The sequence below is a fragment of the Aspergillus versicolor genome (assembly GCF_001890125.1).
Source record: "Aspergillus versicolor CBS 583.65 unplaced genomic scaffold ASPVEscaffold_9, whole genome shotgun sequence".
Taxonomy (NCBI): domain Eukaryota; kingdom Fungi; phylum Ascomycota; class Eurotiomycetes; order Eurotiales; family Aspergillaceae; genus Aspergillus; species Aspergillus versicolor.
In genome coordinates, this window is record NW_024467532.1 from 393969 (window position 1) to 414912 (window position 20944).

At 50.5% G+C, this 20944-nt stretch overlaps 9 protein-coding genes across 9 annotated transcripts; 3 read left to right on the top strand and 6 right to left on the bottom strand.

Annotated features, from left to right (window-relative positions):
• Window position 1: 1 nt before the first annotated feature.
• ASPVEDRAFT_86839 (putative alpha/beta hydrolase) lies at window positions 2-1645 on the bottom strand (the record flags this gene model as incomplete). The annotated part of the gene is made up of 1 exon (XM_040817917.1): window positions 2-1645. One exon carries the CDS (start codon window positions 1643-1645, stop codon window positions 2-4), a length of 1644 nt encoding a protein of 547 aa, XP_040671255.1.
• A 177-nt stretch (window positions 1646-1822) lies between these two features.
• On the bottom strand, window positions 1823-3454 carry ASPVEDRAFT_45008 (thiolase family protein). The gene is made up of 3 exons (XM_040813186.1): window positions 3183-3454; window positions 2190-3134; window positions 1823-2136 (listed from the first exon to the last, which is right to left on the bottom strand). Exons 1-3 carry the CDS (start codon window positions 3342-3344, stop codon window positions 1936-1938), a joined length of 1308 nt encoding a protein of 435 aa, XP_040671256.1. The 5' UTR covers window positions 3345-3454; the 3' UTR covers window positions 1823-1935.
• Window positions 3455-4349: 895 nt separating this feature from the next.
• ASPVEDRAFT_86841 (putative MFS transporter) lies at window positions 4350-6149 on the top strand (the record flags this gene model as incomplete). Its single annotated transcript, XM_040817918.1, has 3 exons — window positions 4350-5184; window positions 5239-5494; window positions 5558-6149. 3 exons carry the CDS (start codon window positions 4350-4352, stop codon window positions 6147-6149), a joined length of 1683 nt encoding a protein of 560 aa, XP_040671257.1.
• A 517-nt stretch (window positions 6150-6666) lies between these two features.
• ASPVEDRAFT_855667 (uncharacterized protein) lies at window positions 6667-7498 on the top strand. Its single transcript, XM_040817718.1, has one exon. It carries the CDS (start codon window positions 6835-6837, stop codon window positions 7144-7146), a length of 312 nt encoding a protein of 103 aa, XP_040671258.1. The 5' UTR covers window positions 6667-6834; the 3' UTR covers window positions 7147-7498.
• Window positions 7499-7851: 353 nt separating this feature from the next.
• Window positions 7852-9189, bottom strand: ASPVEDRAFT_86842 (TauD/TfdA dioxygenase family protein; the record flags this gene model as incomplete). The annotated part of the gene is made up of 7 exons (XM_040817919.1): window positions 7852-8214; window positions 8264-8335; window positions 8391-8491; window positions 8545-8663; window positions 8711-8769; window positions 8820-8894; window positions 8944-9189. 7 exons carry the CDS (start codon window positions 9187-9189, stop codon window positions 7852-7854), a joined length of 1035 nt encoding a protein of 344 aa, XP_040671259.1.
• Window positions 9190-9937: 748 nt separating this feature from the next.
• ASPVEDRAFT_31873 (MFS transporter) lies at window positions 9938-11606 on the top strand (the record flags this gene model as incomplete). The annotated part of the gene is made up of 3 exons (XM_040810536.1): window positions 9938-10171; window positions 10230-10471; window positions 10523-11606. The coding sequence occupies 3 exons, from the start codon at window positions 9938-9940 to the stop codon at window positions 11604-11606; spliced, it is 1560 nt and encodes a 519-aa protein (XP_040671260.1).
• Window positions 11607-12036: 430 nt separating this feature from the next.
• Window positions 12037-14927, bottom strand: ASPVEDRAFT_86844 (transcription factor domain-containing protein; the record flags this gene model as incomplete). The annotated part of the gene is made up of 5 exons (XM_040817920.1): window positions 12037-13003; window positions 13050-13205; window positions 13253-13477; window positions 13525-13866; window positions 13915-14927. The coding sequence occupies 5 exons, from the start codon at window positions 14925-14927 to the stop codon at window positions 12037-12039; spliced, it is 2703 nt and encodes a 900-aa protein (XP_040671261.1).
• Window positions 14928-15943: 1016 nt separating this feature from the next.
• ASPVEDRAFT_86845 (uncharacterized protein) lies at window positions 15944-16342 on the bottom strand (the record flags this gene model as incomplete). The annotated part of the gene is made up of 4 exons (XM_040817921.1): window positions 15944-16043; window positions 16112-16180; window positions 16231-16271; window positions 16328-16342. The coding sequence occupies 4 exons, from the start codon at window positions 16340-16342 to the stop codon at window positions 15944-15946; spliced, it is 225 nt and encodes a 74-aa protein (XP_040671262.1).
• A 259-nt stretch (window positions 16343-16601) lies between these two features.
• Window positions 16602-18353, bottom strand: ASPVEDRAFT_45015 (lactoylglutathione lyase GLO1). The gene is made up of 5 exons (XM_040813187.1): window positions 17964-18353; window positions 17833-17889; window positions 17733-17768; window positions 16957-17667; window positions 16602-16905 (listed from the first exon to the last, which is right to left on the bottom strand). The coding sequence occupies exons 1-5, from the start codon at window positions 18040-18042 to the stop codon at window positions 16730-16732; spliced, it is 1059 nt and encodes a 352-aa protein (XP_040671263.1). The 5' UTR covers window positions 18043-18353; the 3' UTR covers window positions 16602-16729.
• Between the last annotated feature and the right edge of the window lie 2591 nt (window positions 18354-20944).

Genomic DNA, 20944 nt, shown 5'->3' on the forward strand with positions numbered 1-20944 from the left:
TTTACTGGTGTAGGTACTCGTTAACAACACCTGCAAATGCCTCCGGCTGCTCAGCCATAGGCAAATGCCCAGCACCAGGAACAATCTTGAGCTCCGCACCACCCTCAACCTTCAGGTCTACCGCCATTTGCGCCATCGTCTTGGGCAAGACGCCATCGCTGTCACCAGCCACAAATAGACCCTTTACGGTAGCCTTCTGCATGCGGTCGTGAACATCATATGCACAGAGCGCCTGCATAGCCTTCTTAAACCCGACCAAGCTGTTCGCACGCACAACGTCTGTAATTCTGGCAGGGACGTCAGGCTGTGTCTCGTATGACTGGGGCGTGAACCACCGCCGCACCGTAACCTCAGACAGCTCGTTGCCGATAATAGGCTCCTTGGTAGTTGCATCAGTGGCTCCTTCAGCCTCCGCCATGGCAGCGCGGTCGTTCCACGCCTTCCTGTTTGTTTCGGGGGCGGAGCTGTTGGTGTCGCACGAGATGAATGTCTTGACGCGGGTCGGGTGGAGCAGGGATGCGTTGAGGACTGTGACGCCGCCGAGACTCACGCCGATGAGGATTGCCTCGGGGATACGTAGGGCGTCGAGGAGCGCGATGATATCACCGGCCAGAACGTCAATGTTTACAGGCGCTTCGCCCGCCGCGGCGGACCGGCCGCGGGTGTTGTATCGGAGAATGCGGAACTTGCGGTTGCGCTCATCGGAGAGGAAGGTCTTTACGAAGGAGTCCCAGATGGTGTAGTCGACTAGGATGGAGTTGCTGAGGATAATGACGGGGGCTTCTGGGTTTGTAGATCCCTCGAGACGGTAGGGCAGGTCAACGCCGTCTGGGGTGGTGATGAACGATTCGACGGCGGGGTTGGCGGGGTCGGGGAGTGTGCGCGTGCGGCCATCGTTGGACGACCAGGGACCGATAGTGTCTGCGGATGCGAGGGAAGAGAGCTCGCGGGGTGCCGGGCCGAAGGTGTATGCCCAGTTGTAGATGCGGCGAGTCTTGGAGGTGAGGGTTTCGCCGATGCGGTTGCGCCAGGGCGTATCCATGGCGGCCTTGTGCTCGACTCCTCCAAGGCCATTCTGCGCGGCAAATTCGTGGAGGGCGACGAATTCCTTGCGAGCATTGGTGTCAATGGAGGCCGTTGTATAAAGCCGGCTGCGACGCCAGCCTGGCACGCGGGCAAGCATGGGAATGTGTTCTTCCTTGTACCAGCGCTTCAGGTCGTCTTCCTTGGCGGGGTCGGCGGGGAGGGTGGAGGTATTAGAGATCAGCACGTTGCCGGCGACAGTGGTGTCGGGTTGGTCCTCGAGCGGCTGGAAATCGGTGGCCTTTTCATCCTGGAGAAGGTCGTAGAGTTTGCGGTCCACGGCAATCTGGGCCATGGTTGCCTTCTCGCGCGGGGTCTTGATGCCATCCCCGCGAAGGGCCAGGTACGTCTCGCGCGTCAGCTCGTCCATGTCGGTGATGTCGTACAGCGCCACCCATTCTGGATCGACATCGTCAACGGCTCTATACCGGAAGCCATTGGTGACGAAGGGCAGACGCAGGCGCAGAGGGCCGTGTTCGGAGTTGTACCAGTCGTGGAACTGGGCAGCCGGAAGAGAGGGACGAGGCTGCATCGTCACGTACAGAAGGCCAGGAGTCGCCATTTTGGATAATATGTACTGATCGGGTATATTGTCCGCTCAAAGAAAGTATGATTTGGGAAGTAATGTTGTACCTCCATGGTCCTTAATATTGAAGTCATCGGAAGTGGTTGTGGCAACGACTGCCGACTCCTCAGCCGACAAAATTCCCGGATAAACGCTTACCATGCGGGGAGCAGTGCAGTATGCCACTATTCATGCTAGAATCCAGCTACCTCTACAAAAAAAACTGGAAAATTGGAAAATATATACATCGCTTGATTTGCCTACGCTAATATAACACTATCAATGAGTTAATCCACACGGTCCAATTTCTGTACAACAAGCGCCGTCGCAGCTCCACCACCGTTGCAAATAGCAGCAACTCCATACTCGCCGACCTGCAGCTGGTGCAATAGAGTCGTCAGAATACGAGAACCTGAGCTACCAAGAGCATGGCCGAGAGAAATGGCACCTCCAAGGGCGTTGACGGTGGCATTTTCGAGACCAAGAATCTAATGCGGTTAGTCATAATCCGAGCAAGTTTGTACAGGTAAGAGTAACGAACCTTCTTGTTGGCCTCAATAACAGCAGCGAACGCCTCGTTGAACTCCCAAACGGCAACCTGATCCTTGGTGATACCAGCCCGCTCAAGGGCGATGGGGACAGCCTTGGCCGGAGCGACTGGAAAGTCAACAGGGTCAACGGCAGCATCAGCAGATGAAACAATGCGAGCCAGAGCACGCTTTCCAGCACCAAACTCGCGAGCAAGGTCCCTGTTAGCCAGCACCAGAGCGGAGGCGCCGTCGTTCATAGTCGACGCATTGCCAGCAGTCACAGTGCCAGTGCCGTCTCTCAAGAACGCGGGCTTGAGAGTCTTCAGCTTATCAGCACGCAGATTCTCATAGCCCTCGTCACGCTCGATCACTGTCTCGCCCTTCCTGCTCTTAACAGTCACGGGCGTAATCTCATCCGCGAACTTGTTCTCGTTCCATGCTTTCTGCGCACGTTCGTACGAGCTGATAGCATACGCATCCTGGGCCTCTCGAGAAATATCAAACTTTTTCGCCGTGGTCTCAGCGCAGATACCCATATGGAACTGGTTGTAGACATCCCAGAGACCATCCTTGATAAGTCCATCCTCCAGTTTGATCTCGCCAAAAGGAGGCAGCTGGCTAGAGCGGGGGAGGTAGTATGGTACCCGTGTCATGTTCTCCATTCCACCAGCAATTTGGGCTTCAGCCAGGCCGAGCTGGATGTTCTGCGCTGCAAGCGCAACGGCCTTGAGACCTGACGCGCAAACCTTGTTGACGGTCATCGATTCGACGTTTGGCGACAGTCCTGCAAAAATAGAAGCCTGGCGAGCCGGGGCCTGCCCGACTGAGCCTTGGAGAACATTGCCCATGTACACATCGGTGACTTTCTCGACGGGAATACTGGACTTTTCAACCGCGGACTTGATGGCGACGGCGCCGAGCTGGGGGGCGGTTACCGAGGCGAACGAGCCGTTGAACTATAATAGTTAATAGGGATACAGAGTACTTGACGTGGTAATAGCTACCTTCGCCGTAGGTGTACGAGACGCGCTTAGAATATATGCATCCTGAATCTCCTTGAATGCCGGTCGAGCGGCGCTGAACTGTCTCCGCCACTGGTGAGAAGCGGGGAAGCTTGAGCGCTTGAGAAGGCGGGTAGTAAGCCCGGTTGTTGTTTGAATAGCCATGGATCTGAATCAATGTATACAGGGTATTATTCAAACAAGAGATGGCTTCATCAGTTGTCACGTAGATGAAGGAGAGATGTTGAAGAAGAAGCTCGTGGAATTGAAGATCCCCTTCCCCGGAAATGGCGCCGCCAATAACCGCCTCTCCCGCATCATGGACCGAGGCTGTTATCACATGACCAGGACAAAATCCCGATAAGTGTTTATGTAAGCATGAGGTCACTGAATTGACTTAATTAAACTAGATTGATCTCCTTGTGGTCTGTATTGCGATTTCTACACCGCACACCCATTTGTAGCCTCATTTCGGTCATAATACACAGTCCGAGCCTGAGCCAGGCTTCCTGCTTCTGAATTCGCTACCAGGAACGTAGGCCGAGCTGTACATTGTAAAACTTGGCGTTCTCGAAGTTGATTGACGGCACTTCGCACGTCCGATTTACCCAGCTTTATACTATCATCTTATAGGGTTTATCCGATCTAACCTCCGATAAAAACAAATGCAAGGCGGAGGTTATTTCACTGTCAGAGTATCAGCGAACGGCACGTCTATCGGAAGAGCAGAACAATTCCGACAGTTCATCGGACCTCCGACGGGGCCCGGTCCACAGTCCGTCCACTCCATACTTGGATCGTCACTAAAGTAGCAGATTTTGACCTTCTGGCCAAAAAGATCCAGGCGTCCACGTCAGCCAGTCAGGGCTGGACGAAAGAGAGCTAAGACTTCAACGCCAATAATGGGGCTTTCCTGGCCGTTATCTGTTGGAGACTTGGGATTGTGTCGGCACATACTCCGACGCATATACGGTGTAGTATTAGTGAAAAAATTCCATTCATAAAACATTGTCGCTGGCGCTGTTGTATTTCGCCTGCTTGAGTAATTTCTCTCGCCTGGGTCATGGCCATATATCTTTCTCTATTGCTCCGCTTTTGAAATTGTCTTTTGCCAGTTGGCTCTGAATTGTCCGATCAATTTTATGCCCTGGATCCCTTAGTTCAGTGGGTATGGCAGGGAGTCGACAACAAGCAGCAGAGAAATCTCTGCAGGACCAAACCAATATCCTACCTCGAGGCCAGCTCCTGGTAGTCTTTGCCGGCCTCGCAATTTCACTATTCATCTCCTTCGTTGACCAAAATGGTATCTCTGTCACGTTGCCAACAGTCGCAGAGGATTTGGATGGGAAGAACACGATATCATGGGCCGGAACCTCTTCGTTAATCGCGAATACAATGTTCAGTGTGCTCTATGGGCGGTTGTCAGATATATTTGGACGAAAGATCGTGTACCTGTGTGCATTGGCCCTTCTCTGCGTCGCTGACCTGCTCTGCGGTCTGTCCCAAAATGCAGCCATGTTCTATGTCTTTCGTGGCCTGGCAGGTGTTGCAGGGGGTGGGATCGGCTCACTAGCTATGATTATTGTCTCGGACGTGGTCACTCTCGAGCAAAGAGGGAAATATCAGGGTATCCTTGGAGCCGCGCTAGGCCTCGCCAATGTCGTGGGCCCGTTCGTTGCGGCTGCGTTTATCCTCCGAGCCACCTGGCGTGGATTTTTCTGGATGCTTGCACCGCTGGCGGCATGCTCGATTTTCGTTGGATACTTCCTCATCCCTGATTCTGCGCGCAAGGACAGTTTCCGGACAAGCCTGAAGCGCATTGATTATTTTGGCATTATTGCTTCCTCCATCGGGATTATCTTTCTATTGATTCCCATTTCAGGAGGAGGCTCATACTTTGAGTGGGATTCCCCCATGGTCATTAGTATGCTCGTGATTGGGGGGTTGTCCCTTGTAGCATTTCTTTTCATCGAGTGGAGGGTTGCTGCATTGCCAATGCTGCCGAGTATGTTTACCTGTATGCTGCATCTTAGTGCTTGTGACGCTAACTCATTAATAGTGGAATTCTTCAAAAATAAAGTCATCGTCGCGCTTTTCCTGCAGAGCTTCCTCCTGGGCGCTGTTTACCAGGCCTATCTCTATTACCTCCCGCTCTACTACCAAAATGCTCGGGGGTGGTCCCCAATCGTCTCGGCAGCACTTACTGCTCCCTTAGTATCCTGCCAATCCATAACATCTGTGCTCTCCGGTCAGTATATCTCGCGACAGAAACGATACGGCGAAGTAATATGGTTTGGTTTCGGCATATGGACATTGTAAGCACCCAAAGCACCCCTGGGATCAATAATCAAAGTGAGAAGACTGACCAACGAAACCAGAGGCGCGGGTCTTATGCTGCTCTTCAAAACAACAACCCACCCCGCCGTAATCGCGGTGATAGTCGGTATAGCAGGTATTGGAATCGGGTGTACCTTCCAACCAACCCTCGTCGCCTTCCAGGCACACTGCACGAAGCGGCAGCGCGCCGTCGTAATCTCAAACCGGAACTTCTTCCGCTGCCTGGGTGGTGCATGCGGCCTTGCCGTCTCCGGTGCTGTCCTCCAGGCAACCCTGCGCTCAAATCTGCCGCTGGGGTATAAGAATCTCTCGAACTCGACGTATTCGCTGCCGGCAAAGTCATCAGTGCCTGCGGATGTATGGGACGGAATTGTGAATGCGTATGCGCAGGCGAGCCGGGCAGTATTTATTTTACAGGTTCCTCTGATTGGGGTTGCGTTTCTGGCGTGTTTGTTGATTCGGGATCATGGGCTGGAGAGGCCAAAGGACCCCGGGGAAGAGGAGGCAGAAAAACAGCAGGCTGGACAGGACGGTGATGTTTCTGGAACACCGGGTCAGATTTTGACACCCATGCGGCGTTCTGTTGAGGTTGAGAGACGGAATGAAAAGGAGAATGGGAGGGAGCAGGTTTGAAACAAAACTGGATGATTATTTTTGTTTTATTGCATTGCATCTGCCTTTGAGGGATTTCATATTAGACCATCAGCATTGTCAGTTCACCGTGCATACATAGCATATGGCATAGCTTAATAATTTGACATTACTAAGATTTCAAGTACATATTCAAATGTCCCTCATCTTCCAACGAGATCGGCTCGGCTACGCCCTATCCGGGTGGCTGGTATCGCTGCCATTGTGTTGTGAGTGAATTTTCCCGCGACTGACAGTGCCAACATCCTTCTAGAACACTGGCCACCGTCCTCTCAGTTCCTCTTCTTACTCCTTCTGCTTCTTTCGCTTCTGGCATCTCCAACTACTTTATACCTGTCTTGACCTCCTAGTTTGCACCGTGATAGTTGCCCAAAACTACTTTCTGGTATCCATGGCGATGAAACTAACACAACCACACCGTTTATGTACAAAGTGTTTAAAAGAAGGTGGGCCTCCAGCAGATCTTCCATACTGTGGTTGCTTATTTTAATTAACACCCAGCAGATTTGACTTTCAACAGTTCCCTTCTAGGCGTCCCAGCCATAATGATTGTGCTCCTTCCAAACACCACCCACAATACCATGGTCGCTACAAATATGCTAGCTATGCCGTCTGGAACATCGGACTATAAGAACCCTACCAACCTTGGTATAAACTGCCCACCTACATGGCGGCCGCTTTATGCAGATATCCCTGGGCTCAGTTCCTTCCAGTGAATGATTACCCAAAGGCAGAAAACCGCCCAGAAGTTGAGAGAACAACCAAGACTACCTTCACGGCTCAAAGTGATTACACTACCATGTTAGGACACACTACCATATTTGAACAGGAACTTCATACTCAGATGGTTGGTCCACTCGAGGACCCGAACATACCACTAGTCACTATAACTATCCTGCATGTCATGATAGGCGCCTTTTTAGGTTCATCGAGCTTCTACTTTGGGGATCGAATTCAAGAAGATGCCAGGCGCGACTAGGCTGCCGAGGTTTTGGCACCAAATCCCCCTACACCCTCTGGTTATGTTCCAATTATCTTGACCAGACCTATCCATGGCGTCGTCGCCTTCTCGAAGCTGTGATCTAGTATGCAATCACCAACGTGTCTGAAGTTATGGGAACATGCCATCTGCCGCATGTGGCTCATATAGTTTGCATTGTGAGGCCTGCTTTTGGAAGGCAATGTCTAAAGGAAACAGTTTTACGAAGTTGGACAGGACGTTTCTACCTCAGCCTATTTACCCATACTAATCAAAAATCGAACCGGACCACGACTGCTCGGGTTGCGCATACCTCACTTTCCGAATCAAGTTGGTCGACTCGGATCGACCTTCCAAAGCTCCGCTCAACGCGCTTCGTGAAATAACTTCACCTGGTACTACTCCAGAAAAGAAGATTCATATGTCGAACAATGTTTCTTCCCTACCTAGAGGCGATATGTATCAAGACATCTCCAAAGATATTGTGGACAAAACGAGTGAATCAACACAGTTCAACGCCGAGCAGCTGACTCAATGACAACAGCTGGATTCATTGCTCGGCAACACGCAATAACAACACCCGGACCCGCCGGTGCCAATGATTCGCGTCACACCTCAATCTAAGGCCAGGTGATAATGGATGCTGAATGTATAATATAGTGCATGTATGTATAACGTAGCCTAACTGAACTAAAAGCACTAAAACTAAAACCCATCTAGTCCAAGTGTGACAGAAACCCTCTCCGGTACGCTCCCAGCCTCGCCTGGTGTTTTCTGACTCGGTTTGAAAAAGGGCTTCTCGCCGTAAACAGCTGTACGCTTTCCTTCTCTTTCCTCCGTATTGTATCCACCTGGAATGGCGCGGTGCGCAACAACCCTGTTATCCCACAGCGCGACGCTGCCGGCTTCCCAGTGCCACCGGACACTTAAATCATCAGCTGAATGGAGATGCTCGCGGAGAAAGTTGAGAACGTGTAATGCCTCGCTGCCTTTCAACTCTTTGATATTGATGACGAAGGCTGGATTGTAGAAGAGAGATTGCTCCCCGGTTACTGGGTGGGTGCGGATCTACAAACTGTTAGACGAGTTCGAAAATATTTGGATTTCGGTAGCGTACAAGTGGATGCTCCCTTCGCACCGGTGGTCTGAATGTAGTACCTCCACTGTTGATGGTATTGATATACGTGTGCTATTGAGTATTAGCGTTGATTCTCAGGTCTGCCAATATGGTCCGATGGCCATACCTCAGAACTATGAACGCCATGAAGCCCCTGCAATGTTGTCTTGAATGTAGGACTTAGTTTATCAAACAATGCAGTCTGACTAACAAAAACAGTGTCACCACCTAGACGTTGGTAAGCGAGTGCACGGTGGCCATGGTTGTGATTAGATAAATACCATATTCAGGAGCCTTGACCATTCTGAGCATTGTATAAGATGGAGGGTTAATTTCGAAGGAATGATCGGAATGGAACTCTGCAAAGGCACTACTGGAGTGCTCGAAGGAGCGGATATCGCTGGGGAGAAGGTTAGCGAAGTCAACTACCAGGGAATATACTCTTACCCTCCTCTACCGAGAATAGTTACATGGCGAGGATCAACCTGGTTCGGATCTCTATCTTGCTGATGAACGTCAGATAAGGTACAACACTAGAAGGCGTTTCGAGACTTACAATTCCATAGTGTTTGAAGAGCTCGTATTGCCCGTCGAGTGCGAGGTCTTGGTCTTTGAAGAAGACCACTCCTCTCTGGTCTCGAGTCAGCCAGACTATATTTGATTGGAAGCATTAGATGTACCTCAGCAACTAACAATGCCAGCTCATCTTTCTGTTTCTCATCAAGTTTGCTGATTTGAATGCCCTGCAACTCAGTGCCGATGTACGGAGTCAAGTGCTTCACTTTGGTGACAGCCGACAAGAGCGACTTCTTCTCGGGATCTGCGAAGAACGCGCGATCTCTGGGAGGTTGAATTTCTTCGACTGGAGGGTTGCTGGGCTTGTAGGAGAGGACTTTCTCAGTGAGGCCTGTGTGAGCTCCAATCATCTTGGCGCGCAGTAAGTATGTATCTTGATACCTGGATAATATTAATTATTATTAACAAATCGACATACCAAAATACAGTGAATACGATGTCTTTAAAATAAATTGTCAACTCTTTTCATTGCGCTTACAAATCCTAGCACTTCCCCTCTCCATGGTTGACTTGTAACTGGTCATCCTCTCTGCTATCCCAAACTCAAGGAGCACGAGCATCTCCCGTTTATGGCGTTATTCGGGAATCCCCGAGAGGCACCAGTGACAACAAAAGCAAAGTCTGTTTAAAGTTCAAGACGCCGTTTGTCAATTCACAGGGGACCCAGGGGCCCTGTCCTGGCCCCAGGTCTTCACTCTTGGTGGGAACTGCCGCGCCTTCGCCCGCGTCCACCGAGATGCAACTTGATCACAGATCCTCTTGGGCGCGGCTGGAACACAACATCCAATGATGATGTCGCTATTATGATATCATTTTAGCTCTGAATTGGTGACATCCAGGGTTGAACACTTGAGAATTCAGCCTAGACTCCTACGCCAGCGTTACATTGGGTGCCGGTATCACCTCATCATGAAGATAAAGCACGTTTTGTCGTCACCATCAGGATCAGAGTCGCCAAGTATAGTGAAGGATAAGAAGACACCATGGAAAGGAAGTGTGCCCATGCAGATCGATCTACGAGATGATTAAATTTATATGCGCGCCTCCCTTTTCTTTTCCCAGGCCATCCAGGCCATCCAGTCTTTCCCACATCTCACCATGTCTCTCTCCAAGGCCCCATCAACGAGTGAGACGAAGACGGACGGTGTCAGTGAGAGCAATAATGTCCCGGACACGGCCAATTCTACCGGCCTGCAAAAGGAGTTGGCCTCACTAGATCAGGTGCTGGTTCGGAAGATGGCGCTGGTGAACGGTGCGATTGACGAGATTGGAATGACGCGTTTTCAATGGAAACTGTTCTTCCTCAACGGGTTCGGATACGCTGTTGATTCGGTACGTACTTGGTCTCTGAAAACCGCTCTCGTGGAACCGATATGTTGACAATTTCTAGCTTCTCGTCGTTTGCCAGTCGATCGCCCAGCCCGCCGTCACCCAGGAATTCGGAAACCCAAGCAAGTATATCGCCGGTGTGTCTCTCGCATCGCAGATTGGCCTCCTAATCGGCGCTGCCGTCTGGGGATTCTCTGCCGATATTATCGGTCGCAAACTGGCGTTCAACTCGAGTCTCTTGATCTGTGCAACGTTCGTGCTCATTGCGGGCGGCATGCCCAACTATATCTCCTTTTGTGCTATGTTTGTCATAACCATCGTCCTTTTATTCCTATGATGTACTAACCAGTTCAGGGTTGCCATATATTCGGCTGGCGCAGGCGGGAATTATGTTCTGGACGCGACAAACTTCCTCGAGTTCCTTCCAGTGTCCCATGCCTGGCTCGTCACCTTCCTCGCCGTGTGGTGGGCTGTTGGATATACGATAACTGGTCTATTAGCATGGGCATTTATGAGCAATTTTAGCTGCGATCCTGATGCCACTGTTGCTGAATGCACCAAAGCAGATAACATGGGCTGGAGATACCTCCATATTGCCTGCGGGGGGTTGGTACTCCTTACGAGTATCCTGCGCCTTGTTGGCATTAAAATGGCAGAAACGCCCAGGTGGCTAGCCAGTCAGAACCGCGACGAAGAGCTATACAAGGTTCTTCTTGACTTATCAGAAAAATACAACCGCCCGATGACATTAAAGCTAGAGGATTTGCAATCCCAAGGCCGTGTCGGGGGAACAGAAAAATCCGTCTGGTCGGGTCTGCGACTTGCAAGCCATTTCACGGGTCTATTCAGCACAAAGAAACTGACTTACTCAACTATCATGATCATTATCAACTGGCTATTTATAGGGACAGTCTCTCCTCTGTACAGTGTTTTTCTACCATACTACCTCAAGTCCCGCGGAGCAGACACCGGAGACGACTCAAACTACACAACCTGGCGGAACTACGCCATTAATCAAGTCGCCGGCATAATCGGACCTATCATTGCCGCAGTCCTCGTTGAGACTCGACTAATCGGGCGCCGACGAACCCTCGCCATCGGTGCAGCAATCACAACGGCATTGCAGTTCGGGTACACCCAGGTTACAACTCCTGCACAGAATTTGGGCCTCTCGGCAGCCATCACTGCGGCGTCGAACATCTATTATGGGACTATCTATGCTTATACCCCAGAGATCCTGCCGAGTGCTCATCGAGCAACGGGATATGGTCTTTGTGTTGTATTAAACAGAGTGGGTGGGATTATTGGCGTTTTGGTGGGCAGTTATGCCGACGTCGAGACTACTGGGCCGTTGTTTGTGTGTGCTGGGTTATATGCAGCGTTGATAGTGACGAGTTTGTTATTGCCGTTTGAGAGTCAGGGGAAGCGCGCAGTTTAAACAAGGATTGAACTGCAAGTCAATAGTTGAGGTAATACCAATGACTTCGCTGTCCTATGCTTCTAGGCAAAGTTCCTTCTCCACTAGTTTACCAAATACTCGTCACGTAGCTGACCCACGGCACTGAGCGGCGAGTAGATTCCAATCTCTAGATTAGCCCACCTAGTTATTATTTGCTTTGCTAAAGATAGCATATGTGTAGTGCTGGGCACTGCCGAACATTCATCTACACTCGCTCTCCGTTTTAATTGACAGTGTATTGTTCCTAATCGATCACCAAGCCCAGGATACACCCATAGAAATATGCTGGCAGGACGTCTACAGTAATAACATCTATGCCAGTAGAGATACTCGTAGTAGTCATATCTATTACGTACAAAGACATTTCTATTTTATAACCAATCCTTTTGTTATCGTTCCGCATTCATATCTACAGCGAACTACCAAACGCCCCCGTCGCATTCCCGGCCTCTGAATCCCACCAAGGCTCGATATCCTCTAGACTCGGCAGCGCGACTTCGTCCCCGTCAACTTCTGCGTTTGGATTCGCATCACCCATGCGGAATGCAGAGGCCGCAGCAGTCGTACTATCCGTGATGTTATCGGGGAGAATACCTAGATCGGAGTCCCGGATCCATGAGTCAATGTCGCTGTGCTGTGCCGGGTTGAGGTTAAGGCCGGTCGTCGTTGTTGTTGGGAGATTATGGGGTCGGCCTTGAGTTTGAAGATTGGTGCGTTTAATGTCAAAGTCCGCAGATAATCCTCCTCCATTCGTGGTCTGTAGTTCTGGGGGGGTTGTGGGTAGGGAGAAAGAAGCTGAGTGGTTGTGTCCCTTTGCTGACGCGCTGACTCTGGTCTTCTTACAGGTGGCCGAGGAGTCTCGGTGGATTGCATTTCCTGCGGACTCTCTTGTATTAGAAGGTTGAGCTGGCCGGTGGCTACTAATCTGGCGCTTCATAGCTCCCGAGCGGCGCATCCTCGCCTGCCAGCGTCGCTGGAGACTAACAAGGAAATCGCGGGTGCGTTTGGCGTTTTCGAACGACTGGCCGAGCTCGTCTAGAGCGCGGAAACAGAGGTTCAGATAGGCGACCATTTCGGTGCTTTTGTCCATGAGTTGCTCAAGGCCTGTTCTGCTGGCGAGCGGGGTGGAAGAGATTGTGACGTAGAGGAGGATGAGAGCGGCGCTGAAGATCATGGAGACGACCTGGTTGTTCATGCGGCGGAATGTGTAGTGCTTCTCATAGATGTGGAGAAGCCGCGCAATTGCGATTGAGGACTCTATGCACATTTTACGCGCGTGGTGATAGCCTGGGCCTTGCCGAGGGCTGCGTGGTTGGATGTAGCTCTTCGAAACCCAGGGGCGGTGGGTGAAGATGACAATTTGGTGGTATTGGAGGCTGATTAGCGTTAGTTAGGTCTATTTGGAGCTATTTTATGACATACTGTAGCATGAGGAGGTGAGGCAGGATAGGCGTTGTGTCATCTGCAAGGTCGATGTCAAGGCGGGAGGGTAGGTTGGCTTTCCAGGCAAAGAGATCATCCGTCACTCTGTGGCAGAACCTTTGCAGTTCATGGCGCGGAATGTCGGAACATCCATATCTAGAAACGTAAGTCCTCTGCCAAACAGTTCCAATAGGTAGACATACAGAACATGTCCGAGAGGGGATATTATCTCCCAAAGCACGGCGAATTGCCGGCTAATCAGTTCATTAGGGTTCTTCAGCGCTCCATCAAATCCTTCTTGGTCTGTGGGTAGACCATAGGGACGCCATGTGTCTTCTTTTCCGACAGTTAAGCCCGATGCGGGCTTAGGGACGGTGATATCTCCGGCATTCATTCGGAACGGCCGTCCAAGGTAGAAGCCCCAGAAGCTATCCACCGTCAGAAACTGCATTTGAATATTAAGAACATTACTTACTGGTCTGCAGTGTAGCTTCCCCAGAAAGCTATTCGCCGCACATCGGCTTCGAAAGCACTCATGTCTCCTTTCTCTACATATGGTGTCATATCCAGATGTAGTCCGAGATCGAATGCAAGCCTCATAGACATGCCACTGTAGAGCCAACCTCGTGCATCACGGTTTGACGCACCTTCATGGCAGCTCATAATCACAAGCGCCTGCACTGTGGCGACACATGGAGAGTCCAGCTCAATTTCCAGCAGCGCCTTGGCTCTGTCCGCGAAGAATTCTGAGAGTGACTTTGGGAATGTAATAAACGTGGGGTGGTATCGAGCCTCAAAGGCACTTCCAACAGCACACCTGTTGTCGGGTTAGCGCCAGTTAAGGTGGGAGCTTCGAGCAGCATACATAGCGTTGGTTAGCACTTCAGAGTAAAACGGTGTATCGTCTAGCTCCTCTCTCCAATTCTGCCTGGCAGTGTAGTACATCTCCTTGTCAACAACATACGTACTGCAGTTCTGCCAAGTAAAATAGAGCTCCAAGAGATGGTCCTCGAGGGCCTGGTCTACCGACTGTCCAACGCGCAAGTGGTTTAGGATATCCTGCCCATCATAGCGAACAGTCCGAGCATCCGGACGCTGGCGCTGTTGCGTCGCAGACACATCGACAAGGTTGAGGTTTGATGTCGCGCCGTAAAATCGTAGATGTCCATCGCCTGCAATTTTCAACGTCCCGATCCGATGGGAAATCTGTTCAATAACATCTTTCTCCGCTTCGTTTTCCTCACCGCTGTCGCTGTCATCATCTCTGCTGTTCTGGGCCTGTTCGAGAAGAACACCCGGCTGCTGCGCTATGTCTTGAGACAAGTGCAGACTGTCCGGGCTGAACCCATTCTCAGGGGATGCCTGGTACCCGCCACTCATATTTGCGTATAGAGAGTCCAAGCTCTCTGCGGTCGGAAGGGCAAATTCCCAACTCGTCTGAGGAAACTGGAAACCAAACGGAATCATTGTCTCCTGGTTAGCTACGGTTGCATTCTCAGTAGGCAGGACATTTTGCGACGGCAAAGCTTCGGAAAGGTTCCCGTTCGCAGCATAATTCCTATTATACGCAGGTATGGGAAGCGGGCTGTCTGCAGGTGGCTGAGGCCCAGGCGTAGGTACAGCACTCAGAGGTTCTGACGTTGGAGAATACTTTCTCTTCGGCACTCCACGGGGTATTTGCAATGTGTCCAGAACCCGATTGATTCCCATTTCGTCCTCGGTCTTCATTGGCGGCGGCTCGAAGCCATTGTCGTAAATGAATTGAACAAGCTGGTCAATCCTAGCGGAGAACAGCTCTGTCGCTGCGCGTAATGAGACTCTGATTGCAGGAACGGTCAGCTCTGTGGCAAGCGCTCCAGATTTTTCTCGATAGGTCATCGAGGACCACACGGTCGGCCTCCCATGGAAGCTCTGAAAAGACAAATGCAGCTTTCTCGCATCGGGTTATGCCAGCAAGCAATAAGAACAAGATTGCGCGACGTACTTCCGTTTGTCGTCCCCATGCTGGTATTTACATTGTTTTCCTTTCCTCTGGCAGTTGTTGCAGTGTGGGGATGCGCCGTCGCACTAGGATCGCAGCAACTTCGTCAGTATTGAATTTTTTTTTCTCTCTTTATTTTTAAGTAAATCAATAGAGAGGCGTACCCTGATCTTGCTCTCCCGACAAGGAACACAGGCGGTGGTGACGTGCTTTCTAGGAGGACGCTTGGTCTTCTCCGACTCGGACGGCATGGTGAGAACCGAACTCGGGATGGATGAGCAAAGCAGAAAGAGAAGATAAAATCAATCAGCCAAAGTCAACAAAGCATTGATTGAAAGCAAGCATATCCGGGACAATATTCATGGGTATGACAATGGAAAGAATGCTGTTGGCGGACTAAATCGAGGCGGGGGGCGGACAATGTCCGGGGAAGAAATTATATATAGAAGATTGACAATCGGCGCGGGCTCCCTCAATTCAAAAGATCGGTCCGACTGGGGAATCTTGCCCCTCGTAGAGACGTCCCGCTGCGCCGTCCAATCATACGCTCCCCCACGCCTCCGCCAGCCTTGCGCAGGGTAAAAAACCCCGCCCCTCCATCACCTGACCTGGTCTTGTGCCTGCTGGGGCTGAAAATGCTTCACCTTGTGCTTGATAGGGGTAATACTCCTTCTAGAATGGAAGAAAGACAGGCAGACTATAGTCTGGACCATCTTATCTTATTTCGATCCCTGCTTTTAGTCTCTACTTTCGGTGTCAGGCCCTCCAGCTGGGGACGCCGACAACATGCCCGATTAGGTAGAATACTACATACGGCAATGAGCCCCTCGGGGGCCGAAAGTTGCAACTTCAAGCATAAACTTAACATTAAACAATCTTGGCCTCAGCTCAAAGTATAGATCTGAATACAAAATTACTGGGTCTTGAGGACACCATCCTCCTCGACGCGCTCAACGTGGGGGTGGCTGTCGAGAACCTGAGCGGACATGGCGGAGACTTCAGGGAGCTCGACTCTATTAAGGGTATCAGATTAGTTTACTCCTAGTCATCACTGTAAGTATAGAGGAGGCCTGGCACATACGCAATCGCCCTGATAAGAGTGTATTCGTGGGTGATGTTGCCTCCACTATCGCGGATCTGATCCTTGACCCTTCGATAATGTTAGCATACGCTCATCTCTAAAATGTGACCAAACCATACTGTTGAACGGTGTCCTCGGGCGAGTCACGCTTAAAAGAAACCTGATTTCAATATGAGTTTGGTTCTAGATGATTTCTCGAGAGGTTAGGAAACAAACGATGTATTTCGGCATTTTGTTTACGGCGGAGAACGCAAGTTTGGAACGCGAAGACTGGCGTGAGAGCGGATAGGATCAACAGTAGTCTGTATAATTAGGAACCAGGTTCTCGTGCAATCTCCTGGGCACTGGCGGCTTTTGTATTTTCTGGGCTGGTGGCGTGTAGGTTGCAGCTGAAACTTGTCCTGGCAACCCTCCAAGCCCCAAGCTGACGAGTTGCCCCTCATCGGATCCCAAGGTCGCCCATACGTCATCGCGATAATCCGGAGATGGCCCGAGATGGTGAGATCCTTCATGAAATTGGTTAAACTACGGATGCAATACTTCACCAAAATTGCTAATATTTTGCTAAAATATGGCCACTAATCGTTGTTTTATGTACTGAACTAATTAATTTCTGGATCACCAGTTGCTAGTGCGCTTCAGAGTCTCGTTCTGAATCACCTCGATCCAGTAGTCATCAGGATCAAGGATAAACGCAACGTTCTTCATCCGTCCATCCGTTAGGCGCTTCTTCCAGTTGACGTTCAAGCCTTCGAAGCGCTCGCAGGCGCCATTCAGATCGTCCACGGAGATACCTAAATCTATGTCAGAAATGTATGGCCAGGTAAATTCTGACGTCAACTTACAGATGTGGCCAAATCCCTGAGGTTCATTGTTACCGTTGTGGTAAACCTGGCCCTCCTGCTTCTCAGTGCCGTAGTTCCACGTCAATTCGAGCAATCCTTCCCATTCAGCAACCGGGTTCCTAGCACCCTCGGCCACCTTGGCGTTCGAAGCGGGGTATCCCAGGAAGTATAGGTTGAACCCAGCATCCTTGTTCTCGTTGGTCTTCAAGAGGGTCATGCCCATGACATCCTGGTAGTATTTCAAGCTCTTCTCTGCGTCCTTCACACGGAGCATGGTGTGGTTTAGGCGGTAGGTGCTAGGGTCCGTGGTAGTGTTGTAATCCTCATCCTTGCGGCGGATAATCTCGACCCAGTATCCATCGGGATCCTTCACAAAGGCAATGTGCCTCATACGACCCTCGGTAAGCTTCTTCTGGAATTGGTATCCAGCGTCCTCGAGTCTCTTGCAGGCCTGCTCGATGTTGTCGACGGAGACGGCGAGGTGCCCGAATCCACGGTGGGGTTCTGTGTTGCCGTTGACAATGCTGTAGTTGGGGTCACTCTCGGTGCCGTGGTTGTGGGTGAGCTCGAGGACGGCATGACGGTCTGTCCAGTGACGGTCGCCCTGTAGCGACTCGGGTCCGTTGTAGGCGAGGAAGTAGAGAGAGAACTTGTTTTCGGGGAAGTCTAACTGCTGGACTTGGTTCAGGCCTAGGAACTTGTAAAACTCAACTGAAGAAGGCAAAGCCCAGTCCGTCAGTGCTATGATCACAATTGTTTTGATTTGCGATACTCACCCGATCGCTTTGGGTCCTTGACCCGAAGCATGGTATCTATGGGAAAATAACAATTCCATTGTCAGCTACAGTTGCGCACTGCACAGGTAGCAATACTAACGGTTGAGTTTGTAAGTGGACGTGTCGGTCGCCATTGTCGCGAGATATCTATTTGTAGCTATGCTCACTATGTCAGCGCTGCGATTGGCCCAAGCGGGGAATCTGTGACGAATGAAGCTTCAGATGACGAACCTGGTAGGATGGAAAATCTTGGGTTGAGGACCCTGAGGAAAGAGGTAGGCAGGGAGAAGAGGGTGCGTTTTCCGAGCATGGAGGAGGGGCAATGGGGAATTGTATTAGTGAGCAGTTGAGGAGAAACGCCGCAGTGGAAGTCGTGCGGGTGGGGTGCCTGCCTATGACGCTATTCCGCCTAGAGCAAATCTACTCCGACATCAGCTTAAAAGTTGTACTGAACGACATAACGGTGTCGGTAGGTTTACACCTTGTAGAGAGAATAAATCTACTACAGCTCCTGGGCAAATGACGTTATGAAAGGAGGGTTTGAAAATGAATGTCTAATAAAATAGGTCTAGTATGTTTTATGGAATCATACTATTCGCTCTTGTAAACACCGGTTAACGGTTGGCAATTCTTCTGTTTCTTATATACCAGCACCCTTATAAGTAATTATTGAAGAAATGGAGAGTTTTATTCATTTCCTTTTACTTTCCTTCAGTCAATGCCATGACCGCGCCGCGCCATCTGTATCAGCTGCGTGGATCATGCAGCCTCGTGGTAAGGAGAAAGAGGGGCCATGGCCCCCTCGAATGCCAACTTTTTCCTAACTGAACCAACTTTTTCCTATCTGAAGGTTCTAGAGTCCGCCCCGCAGTATTGCTGCATCCAAGCATGACAGGCCTTCTGAGCATTACCCCCAGTATACTCTGCGAGCTATTGATTAGCAACAAAGTCACGAACTACATCTGCAATCCCGAAGACTTCTCGAACCAGTGTCAGAAAGTACCAAGCCAGCTTTCACTATTGACAGGCTGCCTTACCATCCTGAAAATCAATACCGAGAAGATGCAATTACCACCAAAAGCATTTTTGTCACTCTGTACGGAAGATCGGTTGGTGAACGGTCTCTAAGACATAACTATAGAATAGGTTGCAGCCTGGTGGGTATAAGAATATTCTTGTTCTTATTCTTCAGAGTGAATATGCAGGTCAACCTGCCCTATTCTTCCTTCTTTGCGTATTCCAAGCTGATATTCCGGTAGTTCCTTGCCAGCTGCAATCCAAAACAACGTCACAACTCTACGCGAATAACAAGAGACGCCACCAAAGCCAGAAAACGCTCGAGACACTCAGCTGGCTGTCCCCATTGAAGGCGATCGCGACTCATTCCGACATCTTCAGTCGATATCAAGAAGGGAGGCTGCATGGTTCAGGAAGGCGAACGTTATAAGGCCTCAAGATTTGTTTGGTCGGTAAACGTGAATGTAATTCCCATATCAATATCCTTGATATAGTAGTTCATCGAGACTGATTGTGCGAAGCTGATACAGGGAAATGCGTCCTCAGTTCCGGCGAAGCTCATCCCCTGTTTCCTCCGCTGTCTATCCTCGATGCAACTGGCCTGGACCTGGGAGATAGTCGTGTTAGCGAAAAACATAGCCTTTGATGCATGATCAAGGTTGGCAAATTGGTCTTGCTCATTGATTTCGTAATTTTCGACGCGGCCTCTGCTGAGCCTTGGAGGATGTTGTGCCCGCTGGATTTAACAGACATTTTCGTGTCAGATGCCGGCCCGAAAAGCGAGGCTCCGGGATGACAAAAAGGACGAGCTTCTACGCTCCTCTGGCAGATGATATGTTCACTCTCTGAAGAGTGAGCCATGCGTAAGTGGCTCCTATCCGTTGGCTGATGCGAGGTCCTTTCGAGAGGGGGACAGTCGTAGTTAACAAAGTCCACCGGTGATTATTACAAACCTTCTGTAGTAATAACCCTACGTTGGGTAGCCCTGCACATGCGGCCATGCATCTTTGAAAAATCTTAAATGGGAACTTAGTCATTCACCCCAAAGCAGACTCGACGGGAATGGACAGGGGTCTCAGGATAACTTTCCCTGAGCGTCCACCTCGAGCCCACGTGCGCCCATAAAGCCCGATTAGGAAATGGACGTGGGAGGGTCCAACTCCACACTGACACCAGCACCTTTCCCTATCCAGGACCTTGTGATGAGGTCTTGAGCCCCCCAGAGCGTTGGAAGAACCTAATTGCGCTGTTATATGCAGATTCTGCTGCGATTCAGAAGATATGGATCCCGCATTATGGGTCCCGCCCCCTGGTGAGTTGGTGATACGCATAGTAATTTGCAAGGTTGCATTCTTCATGTCAGTTGAAGTTGGGTGGATATGAACTAAAGGGTTCGCCCGTCCCGTTCCAGGATCCTTGAGCAGTGGTGGTTCCTGGATACGAGCAGACAAACTTCTCACAGGCGGTCCAGGCTCGAGCAGCTGCTTCTCTGTTCAAGACCCTACCAGCATCCTCCCAGCTCGGTCCAACGTTAATTGGGAACCTTAGCGCCATCAAGAGCAGGTTCAATGGCCCATCTTCACAGTTTGACATTGAAGTGGTAATACGAACTATACCAGACTGAGAAAAGGTTGGCGTGACCCGACAAAGAGGAGGGACGGCAGGCAGAATATAGGACACAGAAAAAAGAAAACATGCGTCCCGACAACTGAGAAAAATAGCTCACGGCCGAGACTCCGCATTTTCAGGCTTTCATGTAACATAATCTCCCGGATACTGGAGACTGGTCTTGGGTTCAGTCGTTTAAACTCGCGGCAGTCACGGATAGCAATTAAAGCAGATGGAGATCGAGCCTGGGCGGCGAGTGACGCGCAAAGCAAGGGGAGAACTCAAAGTTCCAAATTCTTATGCTTTTGTGCTCAGATCCTCAACGCGACTGGCGTTATTGGACGAGAAATACGCCGGGCTGACGGTAACAGTCATGGTGACTCTTTTCCGTGAGTAATACGACGCTTAGCTCGGCAGTCTACTTGTATGATTAGCTTTGCCTCGAGGGCTGTTGCGCGTGTTGAATCAATACGTAAGATTGAATTGGGTGAATCATACGTTGACTCTGATCGTCGTGACTGAGTTGTTCGGTGTGTGTAGGAAGAGTGTTGGTCCGTTTGGCTGCTTGTATGCAGTTGTTAAAGCAG